This window comes from Pyrgilauda ruficollis, unplaced genomic scaffold, assembly GCF_017590135.1.
Source record: "Pyrgilauda ruficollis isolate IOZ18807 unplaced genomic scaffold, ASM1759013v1 scaffold73, whole genome shotgun sequence".
In the NCBI taxonomy this organism is placed as follows: domain Eukaryota; kingdom Metazoa; phylum Chordata; class Aves; order Passeriformes; family Passeridae; genus Pyrgilauda; species Pyrgilauda ruficollis.
The window spans coordinates 889,049-910,140 of NW_024529155.1; the positions used below are offsets into that span (position 1 = coordinate 889,049).

The 21,092-nt window shown below is 40.4% G+C and overlaps 1 protein-coding gene and 1 long non-coding RNA gene across 5 annotated transcripts in view; one reads left to right on the forward strand and one right to left on the reverse strand.

Annotated features, from left to right (window-relative positions):
* Positions 1-3,872: 3,872 nt before the first annotated feature.
* Positions 3,873-12,658, reverse strand: LOC121363564. 2 transcript variants are annotated; one of them, XR_005956729.1, is made up of 3 exons: positions 12,552-12,658; positions 5,415-5,538; positions 3,873-3,948 (listed from the first exon to the last, which is right to left on the reverse strand). It is a non-coding gene; the product is annotated as an uncharacterized LOC121363564 (long non-coding RNA). The 2 variants fall into 2 exon arrangements; XR_005956730.1 differs by lacking the exon at positions 12,552-12,658 and adding an exon at positions 10,854-10,960.
* Positions 12,659-16,697: 4,039 nt separating this feature from the next.
* Positions 16,698-21,092, forward strand: part of MYBPC1 (myosin binding protein C1) — a 70,389-nt gene continuing 65,994 nt past the window's right edge. For 2 of the 3 annotated variants that reach the window (XM_041485984.1, XM_041485986.1), the window contains exon 1: positions 16,699-16,845. In XM_041485984.1, coding sequence (XP_041341918.1) covers positions 16,821-16,845 — 25 coding nt within the window. In that variant the 5' untranslated portion in view covers positions 16,699-16,820. Of the gene's footprint in view, positions 16,846-21,092 lie in introns of all 3 variants that reach the window. The other variant, XM_041485987.1, reaches the window with a different exon arrangement.

Consider the following 21,092-nt stretch of genomic DNA (forward strand, 5'->3'; position numbering starts at 1 on the left):
GAATTCAAAACCCATGCATAAGGAAAAGGAAACCAAACTTGCTGTAGCTCTGTCCAGGCAGGTCATACAGGCTCTGTCCAGATTATTGCCTGGTTTTGCCAAGAAATGCTTTCCAGTAAGCCCATCCCATGCATAGTGGAGTGGAGTAAATCTGTTGTGATGCAGTTTTGTTTCACTTCAGTACTGCCACGGCTTTATCCCAGTAAAAAGTTTGGTGTGAACATAATAATCCATGGGTATAATTCATTAGTAAATTAAGCACTGATTCCACCTCTTTGAGACACTGAATATTGAGTTTCTGCTTAAGTTCTTCTAAGTGTGCTCCTTCAATGTAGCTCATCTCAGCAGCCTGTGGTCAGCATTCCAACAAAATGGAAGGAAGCATGAAAGCAGGAGTTTATGTGCAGGGCATGTGTGAGAGAGGGCAAATAAGGGAGAGAGAAAGAAAAGGAGAAATAGAAAGAGAAAATGAGAAAAAGAGAGAACAGGTGAATGAGAAGGATGGAAGGAAGAGAAAGACAGGAGAGGAAAAGAGATAGAAATTTCAAGAGGGAGGGTCTACTCTCTTTTATTATGTCTAACCCATGTTCAATTTCTGAATTATGTTGATCAAAATCCATTTTGCCTTGTTATGAAGAAAACACCTGGGCAAAAAGATATGCTTTCAAGAAGCACAAGGACTTTCTTAAGGACACATTATGTGTGTAAAGTGTTTGCTTGTCACTTTATTGAATTCTTATTCAGGCATTATTTAAACTGTTTCCATAGGGCACAGGTCTTTTTTATAAAAACCCACCCACTCAGATACCACATTAAAACAGGCTATCAGATTTCTTTGGCATTGTCTCATTCACAAATCCCCCTTGGCTTTAAGCCAATATGTTTGTCTGCTTTATCCAAGTAAAAATAGATGCTCCTCTCAGGTTTTGCTAATATTCTACCTGGAACTGAAGTCAGACTGCCAGATCTAGAGTTACCAGTTTTCTTTCTGTTTTGTTTAACGATCACAACAATTCTGTTCTTTCCCTTTGTCTCTTTTCCAACTTTTGACATTTACAGAAGCTTAGGCTTTCTTCTGAACATGTGCAGAAGTGTCAGTGTTGCTAGAATAATTTTATGCTATCATCTCTTCAACAATACCCTAGGCTTCTTTTTTTTGCTATGGTACTCTTGTAAGAATTAAGAATTGTTGTATTCTAAATCTCTTGCTATTATCCTCTTGCACCAATGCTGTGCTGCCCTTCCTTACAAAGTCAGTTTCCATCTTTTTTTCTCCCTTTCTCTTTTTCTGGTGTAGAAGGACTAGGATGCAGTTTTTGTGCAGAGCTCTTTGGAGAAGGAGAGATGAGCTCAGCTGGGACTGGAGTGAGCTGGCGGTCTGAGTCGGAGGCAAACCTCTGAGCAGAGGGATCCTCCTTGCATCACCCTTGCTTCCAGGAGTTACAGGGAAGAGTAATCTGTCACTAATCTGCTTTCTCATGCTAGCTTAGCCACTCTGCAGGACAGGCCCTGGTGAGGGGGCAGAGCCAGCCACTGTCTCTTTGTCCCCAGCTCTGAGCTGGCCCTACCGAGGCTGCTCTCCGAACCCACGAACCCAACTGCCCCTGATGTGGGCAAAAAGCTTCTCCTTCCTCTGATACTTACTCTGTATTAGACAGCTAGAGAAGTGCCTAGTTATACTTTTAAAATGTGCCAAAGCTGCAGTGATTATTCAAGTCTTGTCAGAGCCTCTTGCCTGGAGTTATCGTGAAACCTCTCATTAAATAGAAATCCTGTGGTTTTGGCACAATATGTGCTTCTAGTTTCTAGCCGGGAAACAGCTGTCCTTCCGCCAGAGCTCTGGCCATAGCCAGCAGTGGGGAATAAAGGGATAAACACAAATTAAAGAGACCTTTAAAACAGCATGCAGGAAAGCCTAGGGCTGTTGCAAAAGCTTGGACCCACTCCTGTTTTATCTGACTTTAGATATGTCCTCTCTGATTTCCAAGAGCACAGTGACTACTATGCAAAGTAGCCCTTGCCTGTGGCTGCCCAGACAGTGGGTGCCTCCTGCCTTGTGATTCCAGGGATAGTATGAAGACTTCCATCGTGCCATCACCTTGACATCATCAGGAACAGCAACTGCTCGTTCTCCTTGTGATATATTACTCTGAAACAACATAAATGTCAACTGGCTGCCTGCACATAATGCCCTGGGAGAGCACAGCATTGCCCTGAGCCTCCAGCTTCGTTCTGGGCCAGCTGAAGCACTGGTATCTTTAAAAAATTAAACAGAAGTAGAATATTGCAATGCAAGTAATAGTCAAAATCAAATTAACTTTTTATTTCATGTGCCACCTCCTCTTTCACACTGCTAGGAGGATTTTCCATACATTTTTATTTCTTGGTGCCAGCCAGTTTCACATTGCTTGTGCTGGTCCTGGTCATTGGCATAAAGCTGTATTCATTTGTCTCAGAATTCTGTCTGAGAAAATGGTCCCAAACAAAAACCACTTAATTCTGTTTCCTCCCTCACTACTGTGGGTGTCTTGAGACATGTTTCATTTTGAGGAAAATGGTTTATAAAAAAAGAGTGAGATTCAGTCATTGTGTTGTCATCAAAAATCAGTCTGAAAGGGAACCCGTTGCTGTTCTTGAATGAAAAATACTAATATTAAATAGGAATCTTTCTATTCTTCAACAAAGAGTTACTATTTTTCTGTAATGACTTCAACAATTTTGTAAAAGATTAGTTCTTTTCACAGAAACACATTTGATACACCATATTTATCCTAGTTTGAAATTGCATAAATAATTGTTCATGATAAATCTGGTTAATTTTAAAGGGTGAATTTAGGAAAACTGAAGTTTTAAAAGTTGTCTCTTAAGTAGGCATCAGCTGTGTTCTACTATGGACAATACACCTATTTCTTTTCTTCAGTTCCTGGCTGGGATGCTGGAAACAGATTTGTGACTGTTCTCAGGACAATTCAGAAACTGCACATTAGAGCTGAGCCACTAGATATTCAGAGATTAAATCTGAATGTGTGGCTGTCAGTTTTAAGAGAACTATTTCAAGGACTGATTACAGTATAGTCACGGTAACGTAGAGCTCTGTACAGCCTCCAAAACCCCTCCAAATACCTAACTAACCTCTCGTATGGCTTTTGCAGCCTGCATTGTATTCCTGCCTGCCACAGTTATTCTGCTGCCACCATCCAGTTTAAATACAGATAGGTGTCCTTTAGAAAGGTAAGCTTACATGGCAGGACCGACAGTGCACTCATCACTAGAGTGCAAGTTCTTGTGCTGGAGTTAGTAAACCTGCTCTTGCAAACAGAGTTATTCACACACTTGACATGTTCACTTGGTGCTGATATTGTGCGTGGGGCTCTTTTTAATACATGGACAGAGACGGCATTTTGCAGAGCTTGCACGTGCACATCAGCAAATTTGAGTAGTATGAAAAAGTATACTTACCATGAATAAAACTGGGATGTTAAGGCTTCCAGGAATAATGCTGAAGTAAGAATTATTGCCTGTTATTGTACTCTTAAGAAAAAAATTTCAAACTAAAGGAAAAAATACTATACTCATTAAATGCTCCCATTGCACAGAAAAATAAATTCTAGTAATAGCAAAAGATTAAGTTGTAAACATGTCTGCATTACACTATGTGTTATACTATATTTTGTGGTTGTCTTATATTTTCTGCTTAAGTTGGTTTTCTTTTTGCCCTGCAACAGAGTATTAGCTTTTATTTTGTGGTTATGAGCTCCTGGGCAATGGCCCAAGGCCAAACAAACCTAGGGAATTGTGCCCATAATGCACTGCAAGAAACTTCATTTTTTGTACCTTTCTTCTGACAGCATGGAAGCTGTATTTACCAGAATAATTTAGCAAGCGCAGTTTTATCGTGATGCTTCAAAGTAACAGCAAACCTCTGACAGCTGCAGCTGTCTTCAGACCCTGTAATGAAATGGAAGATGAGTCAGACTGACATGGTGCCAAGGGATACTGCCAGTGCAACACAACCTCCGTGATAGCTCCAGTGAGGAAGGCAATGTCAGTGAAGAGGAGGTGTCTGGAAAGGTTGAGCCAAAATATGCCTCACTGACAGATCTGGAGAAAGGAGCTACATCCCCCAGAAGGGAAGTTGGTAGGTTTAAGCCTGTTCAGCTGGGTTGGGCACTATCAGCTTCCCCAGCTGAATGAGCAGTCAGTGTCTGCTGCGTGGCGCTCACTGCAGAATGTGCTTGAGGACGTGCAGGTTTGCTCGTGGCAGAATCAGCGGGTGTGGAGGGCCTCACTGACTCAGGGATGCATCCTCCAGTGCCTTCTTCCAGCAGCTTCACTGCATAAAATGCTGTGACACAGAAATCTCTGGGGACTGGGAAAGTGAGACATACAAACTGTGTTAAAGTTGTGGGCTGCACATGCAAAGTAGCAGATTCTGAGATGGGGACTTTTTGTTTCAGTGAAAAAGAGAAGGAAAAGTTTAAAAAGCAGCTGTGATGGATGATCCCATCAATAACAGAACAGCATCTAGGGAATTAAACCCATCACAATCTAAAGGCACAATCCAGTAAGCTTTGCTATAGAGAAAATTTCAGAAAGCTGCGAGGTTTTATAAGATAATTGCTCAGTTCTTGGCACTATAATGTTTTATCAAATTGTATGGGCAACTTCTTAAGCAGCTCAATAAATGTAATCTGAGGTACATATGCAAATGTCCAAAGGGCATCCCAGATAGGCATTACTACAAATTTAGGTATTATGTTGTTATTAAGGAGGAGAGAGAGCACATTTTGATCCCCCCAGTCATCTCAGTAAGCACACTTTGCTCTTTGATATGATCTTAGTTGCTGAGTAAGTAAAATAGTACTTAGTGTGAGCTTGATGGCTCCCGGTAGCACCATTTACTAAATAGTGACAAAATTAAGGGCTAGTATTATTTACAGTAGACCTTTCCTCAATAAGTTCGTCAGTTTTTCCATGCAAAATGCTAAGGGCAGAAAGGTTAATTTAGTGTCTAGGGCAGGATTAGAAACCAGCTTTATAAGCATACAAGAGCCCTGCATCGTGTCAGAGCCCACTTAGTCTGCAATGCTTGCTAGTATAAGATCCCACAGACAGAGGGTTAAAATATTGTTTAATATTTAAATAATTAAACAGACAGAGGGTTAAAATATTGTTTAAGTCATTTTCTGGCTAACTATGAGCAGCTGGATGTTCCTTAACATCTGGAAACACAATGGCTGATACGCATTTATTTTTCGGTGTAACTGTGGGTGGAACTATTTCGATTTCTGAAAAATGGGCCCCTTCTGAGACAGCAGAATTTTTTTTGACAGAACTTTTTCTTCCTTTGTAAGAATCAAGAGCCGGCCACCCTTGCCCTTCTTTCTGGAAGTGCTAGGAAATTATACCCTTACCTGAAGGGTAGGACAGTTTCTTTGGAGTATGATGGATTTTTGCATTCTCTTTGAATTCCCAGAGGTCCTCTTTCTACATTCCCACCAGCACCAGGAAGCACTGTGAGGTTCAGTGGATCAGCACCTGGGGAGGAGCACATCTGTGTACAAATGTGTGTTCTTACACCAGAACTGTGTGCCTGACTGAACTTGTTGGTTGTATCAAGCTGTCTTACAGTGGAGCTGTTTCACTTATTCATTCATATGGTCTTCAGGCTAAATACCCCCTTATGATTTAACCTCATTTTGTAACCCAAGAGAGGCTTAAATTATCAACAAAATCCCTTCAATCTTTGGTACTTTACATTGCTTTGAAATTTTCTCTATTTGCTCCTTCTCCATGCCAAATTGAATTTCATGTTCTCTCTCTCCCAAACCCTGAAGGTGCCATAATCCAGATTTCACTTTCTTTGCTTGCATCTGTTTCATCCTATCACAACACCCAAATGTTTTCTTCCACAACTCCCTCTTTTTCTGAGACCTCTTGTAGACCTGTTTCTCTTGTAGAAACAGAATTACACCTTAGCTGCAGCTCATGAGTCTTTCATTTTCTTGTTTAAAATCATCTTTAAGCCCTTATTTTCCTGAAAATACTAATTCTCTGTGAATTAAGGCTACGTGTGCCAGTACACACAGACATCTTACAGACATCTGACTATCAGGACAAAGGCTGTCATCCTGAGATTTATACAACTCCCAAATCAGGATAAAACTGACCTGTGTGATGTGCCACAGGCTTGTGTGGCAGCAGGGAGAAGAGCACAGGGTGTTGACTTTCTGAGCCATTGTACAAACTGCTCAGCTCCTGAGGATGCCATGTCTACTCCAGTTGTCGGGCTCAACATATTCAAGTGATGAGGAAGCCAGAGGCAGGCTTCTCCCAGCTAAATGATTTACATTATCACTGACAAATGGAAATGGATTTTCACACATTTTCCTCAGTTCTGTGGGTGTGAACGTTACAGCAGAGACTGGATTGTTCAGGGTGACAGTGATAGAGGACAGAATTAGAAATTCTGCTCTTCATATTCACTATTAAGCAGTATAAGCTGTCTTGGCATACCTGTTTGTTTTCAGTGCATTTCAGTGTTGAGCACTGTCTAGCTGAACTAGCCAAAAAGCCCACAGGAGTGGGTCATGAGGAAGACTCATGAGGAAGAAACATTGCACCAAACAGTCTGGCTGGTGCCTTTTGGGCAGGGAAAGGGCTGGACTGCCACTGCCTGCCTGCCAAGTTTGTACAAAAACACACTTTCAACCGTCTAAATGATCAGTTTACTGCTGATATATTTCAAGCAGCAGCAATTTTTTTTTTTTTTAATTTTAACTCTTGGGGAAAAAAAAAAGTTTGTCATGCATATTAAGATGCCAGTAGATAGCACACAGTCTTCCTGCTTATGAAGTTCATGTTCGGGGAAAAAATCCTGTTGAAGAAATCCCAGAAGGGTAATTTAGTTGATAATAAGAAAGCAGTGATGGCATAGTGCACAAATGCTGTTCAACCCTGTTTGGGCTTCTCATGTGTTTGTATTGTTATGGTTCCAGACTGCTAATACCCTAAGCCTCAGGCTCTAACTTGAGCAGGAAGGATTTATTTTTAGAAGAAGAATTTTTCCCATAGAAGAGTGCCTACAATACCATCTTTCTTTTCTTTTTTTTTTTTTTTTTTTTTTTTTTTTAATAAAGCATACAAATTAAATTTAAAAATTGCCCCAAAACATCATTGTGTCTTTGAGAAAGGAGTAGTCAGACCCCAGACTGTAAAGTCTGGACACTGAGATGCATTGCACTGCCAGATGTCCAGGAGGTGGAGAAGAGATGGAGCTGAGTGGCTGATGTCTGCACAGATGAAAGACTTTGGCTCACACACAATTCTGGGGGTGCACAGTAACAGCCAGGGTGAAACACCAAACTGAAACACCAAACTGGGCTGAGCTGCTGTGGCTGCTCAGGGAGAATCTGCACAAGCACTGGGGTTTGGTACACATGAGGCAGCTGAGAGGAGCTCCTCATTATTCCCCTGAGGGGAATAACACATGAGGGCCTTACTTTGGGGTATCCAATATATTGTTGCAGTTATGAGCCTAAAAATGTCTTATAATCATTAATCTCTGAAAGATGCATTGAGAAGGGCTCTCTGGGTGTCTGCACTGGAGCACTGACATATGGGCTGGCCACTTTAAGGGGTACCACCATCAAATTCCAAAATCTGAGCTACCTTTTCCTAAAATTCCCTTCTCCATTGCCCTGTAAACCCCATTTGATAAGTGATGGTGCCTCAAGAGAGGTGTCTAGTGCCATCAGGGGTGCCTGCAGCTGCTAAGTCATCTGACAGGGATGGATTTGGCACTGAGGACCCAAATGCTCCAGGGGCAATGGAAGGCTGTGGTGGATACCAGAGGGCACTCTCAGATGGCTGTGTGAGATCATCTCTAAGCAACTGAGCTGAGACCTGTGACCAGAACTCCACTAACTCCACGGCTGGGAAAGATGAGTTCAGATGCAGAAGCTGGCACTGCACTCAGTAAAACTTAAGCACAAGGGATCTCACCCCCAAGGCCAAAACAAGTGCCTGTTCTGAATGTCATATGTGCAAACCAGGGCAAAAGTGAAATGTATCCCCCTGGGATTTCTCTTCCAGGTTTTAAAGACCCAGGAAGCAGCCTGTACCTCAGACTAGAAGTCAAGGACAAAGCCCAAAAATCACATCTCTGGGCTCCTTGATCCAGTACCTCACATGGATCTTCAAATACCATTACTTATCTGTATTTATTCCTTTATATATAAAATATTCTTTCTAGACTATTTTAACTGGGCTCTTTAGCCTACTTTCACCAGGCTGTTTGTGAAGCTTAGTTAATGCAGTAAGTCCTTACTAACTGATTCTAACAGTCTTTTTTAATTTTCAATCTTACCAATGCATGTAACTTTTTGAGTTACAGCCTGTCTTTAACATTAATGCTGGATGATGTCCAAAACCCTTGAGTCAGAATCTTTTGTACACAGGGTTTCCCCCAAGGAGATCTCCTCATCACTCGTTTAAAAGACATCACTAACATGCAGCCCAGTGCTGACTCAGAGTGAGTAGAGGTCACAAAGACTTTGGAGACACTGGTGCAGAGAGGCACTGTGTTCATGTTGAAGCCAAAAGGTGCTCATAGATGCAGGTAGGGTGCTGCCACCACATTCCTGTCATTCAGCCATTCAGATTAAGTGTGTCACATAAAAGGTGACATCCATTAGTGCAGAAGGGGGGTATGTTGCTCCTTTCATCACATAATGTACTTAAGGAAGAAGGTAAATCACCAGCATCTGTCAAGCTCAAGGGAAACTACAAAGCTCTGAGGGCTGGCCAAGCTCACAGAGGAAATGACAAAAACTGAATAAACCTTGGCTTTTAGTGAGAAGGTGAAGGCCTCCACCAAGGCAGAGATTCATGTCTGATTGTTGCAGGTTTGCTTTGAGTCCTGCCTTTCCAGTCAAGTTCCTGCAGCCTGTGTTCACTCTCCTCAGTGAATCAATAGGAACCCCCAGTGGTTCACTGAAGTTTGAAAGGAATTTGACTTTTTTCAGATTTGGATAAATAAAATCTCTCCCTGAAACAGATGTTTTTGGAATTAAGAGACCAGTGTACAATAATTCACACGTATCTCTATTATCTTCCAGAATAGGAAGTGGATGTTTATAAACTGTGGACCTTGGGCACAACGAGGATATAATTTCCTGTTAAACTTAACACTATGTGTGTGTAGGTTGCAGCTAGGAGAGATAGTCCCACTCTCCTGCCATGTGCTCCCTTTTCCTCACGTCTAGTGATGGCAGGGCTGATAGAGGACATTGCTTCAGCAGGCTCAGCCAGCAGAAATAAAGTGCCTCGTGCTCCAAAAGAGCAGGATCTGCTCAGACCAGTAAGCAGAACTGACTCATCCTGCACAGCTCCAGCACAAGGAAGGGCAGAAAGCCTCCTGCCTGAAGAAGGAGGAAGAGAGAAGGGAAAGGAGAATGGGCCCATCCTGAGTGCAGCAGTCCACAGCAGCACTGGGTGATGTGTGTCAGGAAACTATACCATGAATATGTCAAACAAATTAGCCAAGGGTACTATACTGTTATAACTATACTGCACTTATGCTAAGAACAAGTGTTTTAATAGATAAAAGATAATACCAGCCCCAGCACTTGGCACCTTTTATTCCATCTGTTCATGTGCCGCAGTATCTTTCAGGCAATGTAGATAGTAATAATATATCATGGCAGCAATTAAGATTAAGGTTCCACTGTGCAAAGTGGAGCTGATGAACATTTCATCAACTCCCAAAGGAAGCAAAAAAGGTGTGATGAGAGCTGTGAGCTAAAAGAATGGGATATCAACCCCAATCTACCAAGACAGAACTAAGGTATGTCCCAGTTAAGGAAGCTGCTTAGAATCTTTGAAACACTTGGAAATTGAATGTATTTCTGTTATAATGCAAGGGTTGCCTGAGATAGTGGTAATCTGAAGAAGAATAGCCGCTTTCACAATATTTCCAGGCTATCAAATAGTTAATGCCAAAGTTTTTAGCCCCTTCATAGTGAGATTTAGACATTTTTCTTTGAATGTTAATGAACTTTGACACCTGGGTTTATATCATTCATTCTGCATAGCTTATATATGTATCTACCTCAATGAATTTGTAAAACTTGTAAGTCTAAAAGATTTAAATTTCTAAAGGAGAATAAATAAAAGAAATAAATTAAATAGATTAAGTGTTTTTTTTTAATATCAGTGTATTTCTAATACTTTCATTTTGAGGCTCTGTACAAGCATTTCCTGTCATGGAGGGTGTGCATCTTTGGGACAATAGGTACCTGCAGAATATTGGAACTGGAACATGTTAAAAGTAACCAGTAGGGAAACAGACCTAGAAAAAAGAATTTGGGAAAATCTGTGCTATTGCTGAGCTAGTTATGGATTTCAGGACTTTTTAGGGCTAGATTTCTACAACCATGTTTTTGATATTTTTCAGACTGCTAATTAGATAGATCAAGTAATAAAAATAATTTTAAATTAAACCACCAGCTTCAGTGGTAAAATGTTATATGCATATCAGAAAATGAAAAAAAAATGCAATTCTGAGAGAAAAGCCAAGATCAGAGGCCTTGGTTTTCAATGGTGAAGGGATGTTTACCTCATCCCAGGCCTCATTGGCCAGTGCTGGACCCACTGTCCCACAGCGTGGGACACCATAATCTGCTGGGTCCAACCATGTGCTCTTTGTAAGCTGCTCAGGTAACTTCACATGCTTAATAAAGAGGTCAAACCAGGGCCAAAGAAACCTCTGCTTGATATCCTGCATCAGGCATTCCCAATCAGACAGATTCCAATAAACTGGAGCATGTAAACCCATCATGGGTCTTGCTTACCTAGGTATAGCTCAGGTGAGGAGCAGTTCCCAGTTTCACCTCTGGAAGCAAGAACAAAAACCTGGGCTACAAAGTTTCTCTCTCCTCGTGGCTGCATGGTCATCTTTCAAATTTTCTCCTAAAAACAGTGTGAAATAAGGTCTGCGTCTCTTGAAGAGCAGTGGCAAAGTTCCCACTGTTTTTCCTTTCTTACCAACCCCAACATTTTCTGACTGATCTGGCCAAGCAGATGACAGAAAGAAGCTGTTCTTCTTCCTCCTCCTGCTGCTGCCCTGCCTGCTGCCCTGACCTAGGGACCAGCTCTTGACTTTGGTGCTGAGTGCCTCAGAGCACTGGGATTTACTGTCAGAAAGGAAACACTCCGACTGCTACAGGACACCACGGGGCATGTGTTGCTTACACAGTAATGTCACCCTCTGGGTCGCTGTAAGGCAGGAGGTAAAGCTGGCAAGTGGTGTTTATCTGTCAACGACATCTTGTACATGCCTTGAAGTGTCTCCAAGCTGACTGCCTTGGAAAAAAAAATCCAGTGCAGGCTTTAGAGTTTAATCTTCCCTCATCTTGCTAGATAGAGTAAGGCCCCATTTGTGGATGCTACTTCAATATAGAAAGTATTTCTTAACAAAGGTCATGTCTCATTTACGTGGAAGAAAAGTAGAGTGCATGACAGGGTAGGAGATTTTTTTTCCTGGCAAGTCTACAGTGCAAGGCTGTGATTAAATTGAGCTGGCCAGGTAAATCCAGGTGTCTTTCATCAACCCTAGGAAGTTCAGCTAAGATATCAGACAAAAAGCAATGCCTTCACAAATTAGATGGGGATGTAAAACATAGCAGATGTTCTAAGACACAACATTTTTCCCTTGCAAAAATAGAAGTTCTGCATTGGTTTTGGTTGCACATTTTTTGGTTGAACACTTTTAGCTCTTCACTTTTAGCCAGCGTGGTACAAATTGAAATAGTGTATTTTTTACTTTTTGTGGCAGAAAACAATAAAAAATATCAGCAGATATGAAGTATCACTTATAGCAATAAAATAATTCATCAAAATCTATAATGTTCTACATATGATACAAAAAGCCCACGTGCAAAGGCAGAATCAGAGCAGAAAATGTCATCACTATGATGCAATGCTACTGCAGACATGGATCATTAAGGAAACTTTTCATTCTGACCATCCTTTTGCCTCATGAGAGGGAATTTGGGGCTGGAATGGGGCTTGGACACTGTCAAACCTCATTCCAGTGTCTCCCTGGATAAATGTGTTTATGTGTTCCTCCTGATGGGAGGGGAAGCTCATCTGCTGCTGCTTTTTGTCCTTCATCCTTCATTCTTGGGCTCTGTAAGTAACTGTTTCCCAAAGTCTCCAAAGCTGCAGATATTAAGGATGAGGAAGAATTGTTTTCTCTTATATTAGACTTCAAAACTCTGAACTCTTTATTAAGAACAAACCCAGGAAGCTGTTTATTTTTTAATATAAACACATATTAGTGAAATGAGAATCTTTTCCTGTTCTCATCTACACTGATCATTTTTGCCTGGCATTCCCATTTCAACTGATCAGCTTTTCTCAATATCACTGAAACTTTTAAATGGAAAAATTTCAAATGAAGAATCTGAAATTGGAAGGGATCCATAAGGATCACAAGGTCCAGCTCCCTGTTCCTCACAGAACTACCTAAAACTAAATAATATGGTTACCATTTGGTTAAATACTCTGGTGAAAGATTTGTCTCTCAGGACTTCTGGGAGTCTTCTGATCCCTTGGCTCAGTGACAAGATGAAGATTTTTCTCTGACAGCAAGCAGACAGGCACCTAATGGAATAGAGGCAGAAGTAAGTGAGACAGTTTAGTCCTTGAAATAGCAGCAAATATGAAGTTATTGATGCAGATCTAGCAGCTGCAACTGCAAATACAGCTCTGGTGTTTGACCAAGGGAATTTATTAAAAACAGACAGGAGAGAATTATTTAATTATCTGATGCCCTGATTAGCAGCCATTTGGAAACTGCTCAAGGAGCTGAAGAGAGTTAAAATAGGATAGTCATGCTTTGGAAAGAGACCACAGAAGATTAATTGAGGCAGGCATGGAAGGGAAAGGCTCAGAAAGTTTTACATGTTTGGTCCCTGAGGTGGTGGATGAAGAGATCTTATGGTGGTACACGAAAGCCACACTGTGCTGAGGATAAATTTTGATCAGGAGACATTCACTTTTTGGGAGGGGTAAAACACAAGGGCACAAGGCAATGTGTGCAGGGAGAAGAGCAAGTTATGAGAAAGGACATTTCCATCCGGAGACATGGGGCAGCCTGTGCAAACAGGGGGCTTTAGCAACAGTGTGAGTTAATGAAAGGATGGCTGGGATGCCAGAGCCTTTAGTTCTATCTGCTGAGGTACAGAAACAAGAGGTGATGGGCTGGAAACAAGGTGGAGCTCAGTTCTTTCCACCTCAGGATTTCTGTGAAGGCTTGGCTCAGTCATTTGGTAAACGGGATTGTGGCTGAGTCCAGAGGTGGTTCATGGCCCTTTCACTTGCTCAGAAACCACGTGTTCAGCACAGAGGAGTTAACTCTTCTGGTTCAGCTCCGTCACAAGGTGAGGTGTGATCAAATCAGGTGAATGGTTACCATACATAGGGAAACAGAGCAGGATGGCAAGAAAAAATGGTACAAAATTTAAACTTCATAAAATGAATAGAGAAATGCATTTAGTGACAGAGAAGGTACAGGTTGTGAGGATGGATAATTGTAAGCATGTTTAGACATCTCTGTGATCAAAGAAGAAAAAGCTTTGAAATGACCACCAAGCATTTTCTTCTGTTCAGTATTTTTCTTTCTTTTCTTTTGGCCAGCCTGGGCAATGGTTGGCCAAAATCAACTCATCTTTTCTATGCAGTGATAAGGCAAGCTTGATGACTATCATGCACTTTGCCAACGTGGAAAAGAAGTATAAGAATGGAAGCCCCAGTAGCACCAAAGTACTGATTGTTGCAGCACAGGTAAGGTGGGGTCACACTTGTGACCATAATTGTGCAGGGAGAAAAGTAAACTGAAATGATTTTGTTGTCTTAGATCAGAGAGTGAAATACCTGTAGGTGTTGAGGCAAGGACTGAGCTGGGAATTAGACTGAAACAAATAAAATATGGACTACTTTCTTAGGAAATTATCTACTTTCCCTGCCACTGATAGTGCTAAGGTACACTGAGATATCACAGTCTAAATCTACCCCAGCAGCACCTTCAATAAAAGAAAATAGTAAAAATAAAATTTACATCACAGGGAGCTTGCAGCACAGGAATATGTTTTATCAGAGTAAATGAGAGCATGACATGAAATGCAATGAATTATGCAAGTATAATAATGTAAGGGTGGGAAAGAATGAAAGGATGAGCAAATTTTCAGATAGCTGCTGGTCTGCAGTTTCAATTTACATCATGCAGCTGAAGAGCCTTTTCCTTGCACTCACAGCTGGCCCTCACAAAACAGAGACCTGCAGAAGCACAGATCTCTCCATTGACTACAAAGGCAAATATAGTGCTTCACTATTTTTTCTACTCATAACAAACCTTCCTCCCTTCTTGCCTACCAGAGGTTATAGAGCCAATTTAATTTTTCTGCTTATGCCTATACCTGCAAACCAAGCACAAGTGTTGTTCTATGATTATAACACGGGGGGATGCTTAGCTGCTCCCTCGTAACATTTTGGACCAGCCAGCATGGAGAATGCTACACCTAACCACAACTTAGGCACATCCAATAGCCATTCCCTGTACAGATTTTGACTGCAGTCTCACAATTTAAGGATGGAGAGGAAGTTTTGCTGTGCAGATGAGAACAACACACTTTCACTTGGTCCAGCACATATGATCTCAGTACTGATTTATTTAGTAGCTTAAATGAAGACTATGAATCAGATTCTGTCTTCCTGGATATCCTTCTTCCTCTTGCTATTAAGGAAGCCCTTTAAGGCTGTAAGGATAAGCACCTGCCATCAATCCTTTCTCACTGCGAGATTGCAGTGGAGGTCCTCTCTAACCCATCAGTACTAGAGTGTGACCATAGTTTAATCCTGTTTGTATTAGCAGGAATCTCCAGAAGCATAGTTCTCAGCACCTCTTGGCACATGATGGGTGGAATGCAAAGCAAAATATCTTTGCATCTTACAAAGGGCCATTGAGGAAACACCAGGCTGGAGAGCATCAGCAGCTGCTCCTCATCCCGCTCTGATTCCAGCATCACAGAGTTGGGTGCCTGGATGTGGGCAGAAGAAAGGGGAGCAATAAAAAGTGATCTCTGCCATGTTATTAAGTCTGTTCATACTACTGCCACCCCACTCACATAGAGGGACAAAACCCCCACTTACCTTTCCAGGGCAGTCTTCTTTCCTTTCCAAGGACAGGAATTATTCAGTGGTAAGAGCAGCTTTACTTTGATAGTGGTGGGAAATAAAGAAGGAAGATAGCTTTAAACTCCTTGTTTAAGTTCTTGTAGGCAGAAGTCTTGCCTAACTCTGTATTTTACAGGCACATGAATTGGTCAAATGATAAGCACCACATTGAGTAGAGCAGAAAAAATCAGATGATAGTCTTTGAAAAAAAGGAACAAAATGCCCATCCTTTATAAGATGTCTATAAAAAAGGCTAAATAGCCAGGAAAAAAAAAAAAAAAAACAACAGATTGCAGAGGAAACCCTCATGCATTGCTCTAGAATAACCAGGCAGATGACAGCTATTACATCTCCAAAGCCTATTCAAAGATGTAAAATAGGTTTTCTGTAGCATTTGGCTCCATTCATACACTGAGCAGTCTTTCTAGTATCTTATTGATACTAGATTAATGCACATATTGATACCTGATTAATGGCATGAATATGTGCTTCAATAGCACAAAACCTTTGAGGACCACTTCATCTATTGTGCTAATTATTACATTTTTGCCTCAAAATTCTAAAAGAGCATAAGAAAGTAAATGCTAGTACCCTCTGATTTACTTTGTGAATCACTCTGATCTGCCTTTCTCTTGCCTACATGTTTGTAGCTGAAGTGGGAATCTAAGAGGAGGGCAACCCAGTGGCTCAGTTTAGTGGTTCTGTGTATGTGCTACAGATAGGATTTCCATTCCTTCTGTCTGGTTTCCTGGCTTGGCAAAAGCAAGCAGTGTTGGATCTCCCGGATGAGTGGAGAAGAGAATATCTCAACTCTCAGCAGCAATCTCTCCAGTTAATGAATTATTTATGCTGAAAGGAGCATTATAATCTCCACCACTGTCAAAATGAGAGTGACTACAGGGAAAGGACCCAAGAAAGTGTACCATATGTAAACAGAAGGGAAATACAGAGTATCTTCACTGCTAAAACCAGGAGTACAATAATACTTTTCATTAATACTGAGAGACATTCTACTTCTCACTCTGTCTGTGCACACCATGTTCTCTTGAAGGAAAAAAAATGATGTTACACTGCAAGCATGCTGCTTGTGCCTACTTGTCACTTTTATGTTGTGAGAAGAGGCATAAATGTATACAGGCATTTCCTACAGGTTTTGCAGGCAGGAGGGGCTCTTTAATAGCATGGCAGTCACTTTTTCAGCCTCTGTCTGCGTGTGCATACGTGTCTGCAAGTTACAGAGAGGGACGCAGAGAGCAAGCTGTGCAGCTGAATTTAGAAAGTTATAGATGTTCTCATCAGCCCCATGCAATGCAGCAGAGATTCCTTCCAAAAGCCAAGGGAGCAGAGGCTGCAGACAACAGATGTGAAGGGTTTCCCATAACTGTCAATTTTCAAAGTGTTTGCATTGAAAAGAGAGGAGGTGCTATTTTGATTGATATTTCAGCCGCAGTATATAAAGCAGAGGAATTCTTCTTACCCTCTGCTTGTCACACTGATCTCACACACTCTCCGCTGGACTTGGGGCTACTACTTGCTGCATCTGAAAGGCTGAAACTCTCTGGGAATAAAGAATCCTTGTAACAATGCCAGAACCCACCAAGAAAGATGGTAAGCATGACAGAAGATTACCTGAGCGTTTCTTAATTACAGGAATTATGAGTACGCGCACACACGAAACACCTTTCAGACCACCTTGCAGAACAATAGCCACGTAACATCACTAAATCTTTAGAGATCACTGATCTTTTTAGACTAAGAAATTATTTTCAGGCAGGGCTATAGCACAAATAGTTTTAGACAATAAACTATGACTGTGAATGACAATAGACTATGAACTATGACTGTGTTGAGAAGCTACTTGATGGGGCAAATGCTGTATTCATTTTTTAAAGACTACAAGATTCCTGTAGTGCAATTTTTTGTTTCTCTCTTCTAAGCTAACTAAACTCTGGAAAAGAGGGAAAAGGCATTTCTTAAGATTGAAAGAGTCTGGACATTGATATGTTTTCATGCAATTTTCTAATAATTGTTGAATGGGAAGGATGTGCTTATGAAACAGTTTTATGGTTCTTGTGCAAATATATTCTATACATCTAAATGCGTAAGTGAAGAATGTAGAAATTTATTCTGTACAGCTTGAACTGGAATAATGTATTTTGCCACATTACAGAAATGGTTATTTTATGTTTCAGAAGGATTACAGTCAGTTACAGTCAGTAATATTGGCCCCTTCTGTGGTGCTATTAAGTTCATAGCAAAGAAACTGAGTATGTAGTCTGCTACTGAGAGACAGAATTGTCCCTTGGAGACTGAGGAAAAAGGTGAAAAATATTGAGGGCCTATTATTTAATAATTTGTTTAAAAGCTAATATTGATTTTTTTACCATTTTGAAAATTTAAGCTAAACAATCTTCTTCTATTTCCATTATTTCTATAGCTCTTCTTGTGTTTTTCTTTCAAATCTGTATGTTTTGGTAAGAATTTTTGGTGGTTATTTTTTGACATTGAATATATAAAGAGCTTTTTCAAAGCCATAATATGCAGACAGTATGTGCTTTTCAAATATTGGTGAATGAAAGCTGTACACACAGCTTCCCTAATGGATTCCCAAATGCAAAACTGAATTTAATCTTTAAGGTAATCTTTAAGGTATGACAAGTATAGAAGTCATTAATTAGCATTTATTTCCCATCAGTCTTGAAAGATCTCCCAGGCTGATGTGTGTAGCTTGAATAGGTATTTTTGATTTAAAACTGACTTGTCAGTAGTATTGACTTTTAACAACTTTGCAAACATTTTACAAGGTTTTTTTAAAATATTTTCTGGTTTTGTGGAAGATAAGAGCAGAGTAACTGTCGGGAACATTACTCATTTTTGGCACGTTCTTCAGCTGAGGACACATGAAAACTAAACTTTTTGCACGACTGAGTCTTAAGCAAGCAGTATTGACAGACCAACATGATCACTTTACTTACTGGCCCTCCTCAGGGCTCGAGGACAATGATAGATGAAGTATCCTTCTGAAAATAGCTGCACCAAGTGCACGTATTAATACAAGAGCCTAATCCTCCATATCAAACCTAGAGCCAAGCCCCTTCTAGAGTGTCTTATTTGTAATTCAAATTATTTACACATGTATTAAGTGTCCTTTTTATTTGATCTGTTATTTGACTGGGTATTATACACTTTAATCAGAATGCATTCTGTGCCTGTCAACTCAAAAAAAAACCCAACCCTAAAATATTTATGCACTTTCAAAAGATATGTGCTTTGAAGAAAATTAGTTTGGAGGCTCATGTTTCTTATTCTGTTTAAAATTAGATTGTTTCAAAAATGTTCTTCCAGTGCAGTGATTACCAATGCAGCTCCATGTTTGTGTTATAAAATAAGTTTAGCAGCTCTGAACATTATATTGACAGTGGAACAAATGTGATTTTTAATGAGTCAATATGCAGGACCTAAAAATTATTGAAGCATTCTGCCTTAATAGAATTCACAAGGAGTAGAGAGCTCTGGAGAAGTGCTACAATGGGGTTGTACACTGATTGTTCCCTATTGCACCCAGTTTATTTGCAGCCAGGAGATCAGGAGAGTAACAGGTTTATATTATCCTACTTCAGGGATTAGCTGCTTCCTAAAGATTCTTTTGTTGGTCAAGAGCCCCCCTGAGTTGTTGACAGTACTTGTACTGTAAGTGTCTGTGAGTACCTACTGTGTTAGTGGCAGGAGAATTTGGTTCCAATAATAGTACAGTACTGCTACTCATACCAGCTCTACCAGTAAGAATTCAGAACCTCACATGATCATCAAATGCCTGTTCTCAGGGTCATTCCCAAAGCATCAAGGGTTGAAGAAAAGTAATCAGTGAAGGTGAATCTTGGGCTAATTCTAGAAATTACCACTGGAAGGACTGTCTGAGAAACCTTTGGTGAGCTTGTTGAAGGACTACAATAGAAAAGAGAGGTGAAAACGAGGCTTAAGGTTTCTGAATCACATGGGCACCTAAGCATGGTTCTTCTGACATTTCCAACAGAAGCAACCTACTTGAATTATCCCTTACTCCTCATTTTCATGGGTCCTGCAAATTAAAAGCAGCACACACAAGCAAGTAGTTGAGAAATAAGAAGCTGGCTACACTTGAATGTTTAGAACATTTCAGATTTGTGGGTTTTTATAACTGCAGTCTCTGAAGTACGTAGCTTAATTTTTCACAGACGGTGCTGTAACAAGCTCCCAGGCTTTTTTTTTTTTTCAGGCCAAGTGCTCTTTGAGCTATTCTAAGATTATTAGATTAACAAAGTGAGAAAATTCCTGACTTGGTGACAGTGTAGCCTCACAAAGAGCTCTTAACAAATAGGATCACCAAATTAAACACACCACTCAGCTTAGAGAATGTTGCTGGAGAGCTTTAGCCTGATGGAATTTGCCACTGTAGAAACAGGCTTCCATGACTAATTATTTAAAGCTTTTATGGTACTCCTAAAAAGTCAAATCCTATGTATAAGATCAGCTGTAGCTTCTTTGTAGTAGATGGTCATTGGTTCTAGGACAGCTTTGTCTTAGCTGGCTCAAAATATATGTGCAAGGTGAAGTTTACATCAATGGGTTAACTGATCTCAGTGGACGACCGGGGTGTGCCTGAGTTGCCAAAAGCCTTAACCAGTTCATTTAAATTTAACAGCCTTTAGCTTTCCTGGTGACTAATAAAATAACCCTCCCTCATATAATTACTTCCTGCAATTTATTGCAATCACTCAGTCAATCTTTCCTCTCCCCCCCTTTCCTTTAACCAATACTCATAATAAGAGCTGCTCATTAATTAGGTGCCCTCTTAAGCTGTCACAGGCCATGGCATTTGGACACACTTTTGTAAAAGTGCCAAGTCTCTCAAGAGCAACCTTTTCAAACTATTTGTGGGCATCATCCCACAGAGACAGGTGCAAGTCTGTCCCCGCTAGGCAGCTCTGTAAATTTGCCTTATTTATTCTCCCCAATCTAGGAAATAATGCTTGGCCCTGAGTTACGGGACCATTCCAAATTTTGAGCCAAAGCATTTATCGACTCTCTGCCAACTTCATTTTCTAAGTGTTTGCACGCTCTGCTTGAATGATGCTGCCTGGAGCATCCACATGTTGGCAAAGAATCAAAATTAAACTCAGTGTGCCTACTTTAGACAGAGTTTCAGTAAAATTTTATTCAATCTACAAATAGCATAGATGTAAAAGTTGTAAAGAAAACTACTTGCATATACGGTCTGTTAGAAGAACAATCCGTAAAACATGAAGCAATTTGTGAAAGGAGGCAAAGATACCAGTGCAGACTGCTTTGGAGATATGGCAACACGGCTATCCATGAAGACATCCAGCAGAAACACCCTTTACTTCTATTTGCTAAACATAATTAGATTTTTTTTCATTGTGAGATTTTTTTTCCTATCATTATATGTTCATTATATTTGCAATATTCTAAATAATACAACTGTCTGATGTATCAAGATAACAGTCACTGTCAAACAAGTCACTTAGTCATATAAATCATACAAGTAGATATGTAGAGCAGCATTCCAGGGAGAAAACAATCAAAGCATGAAGGTTAAGAGGTAATTAAAGTCAGATTGCTTTTAATATCATATTTTCAAGTTTAGACAATTTTTCATAGGTGAAAAAGAATCTGAATGGAAATTCTGCTCCACTATACAGATTTGGCTTGTGTGAAAATTAAAACTGCTGATGGAAATTTTTCCTGAAAATTCAAGATCCCAGCATGTGAACATTTTTCAACACTGTTTGGTGCTTTCCATACAGAAGACTGGACCTGTATAACCATTTTATATGGCACCACATGGGTAGTGCAGC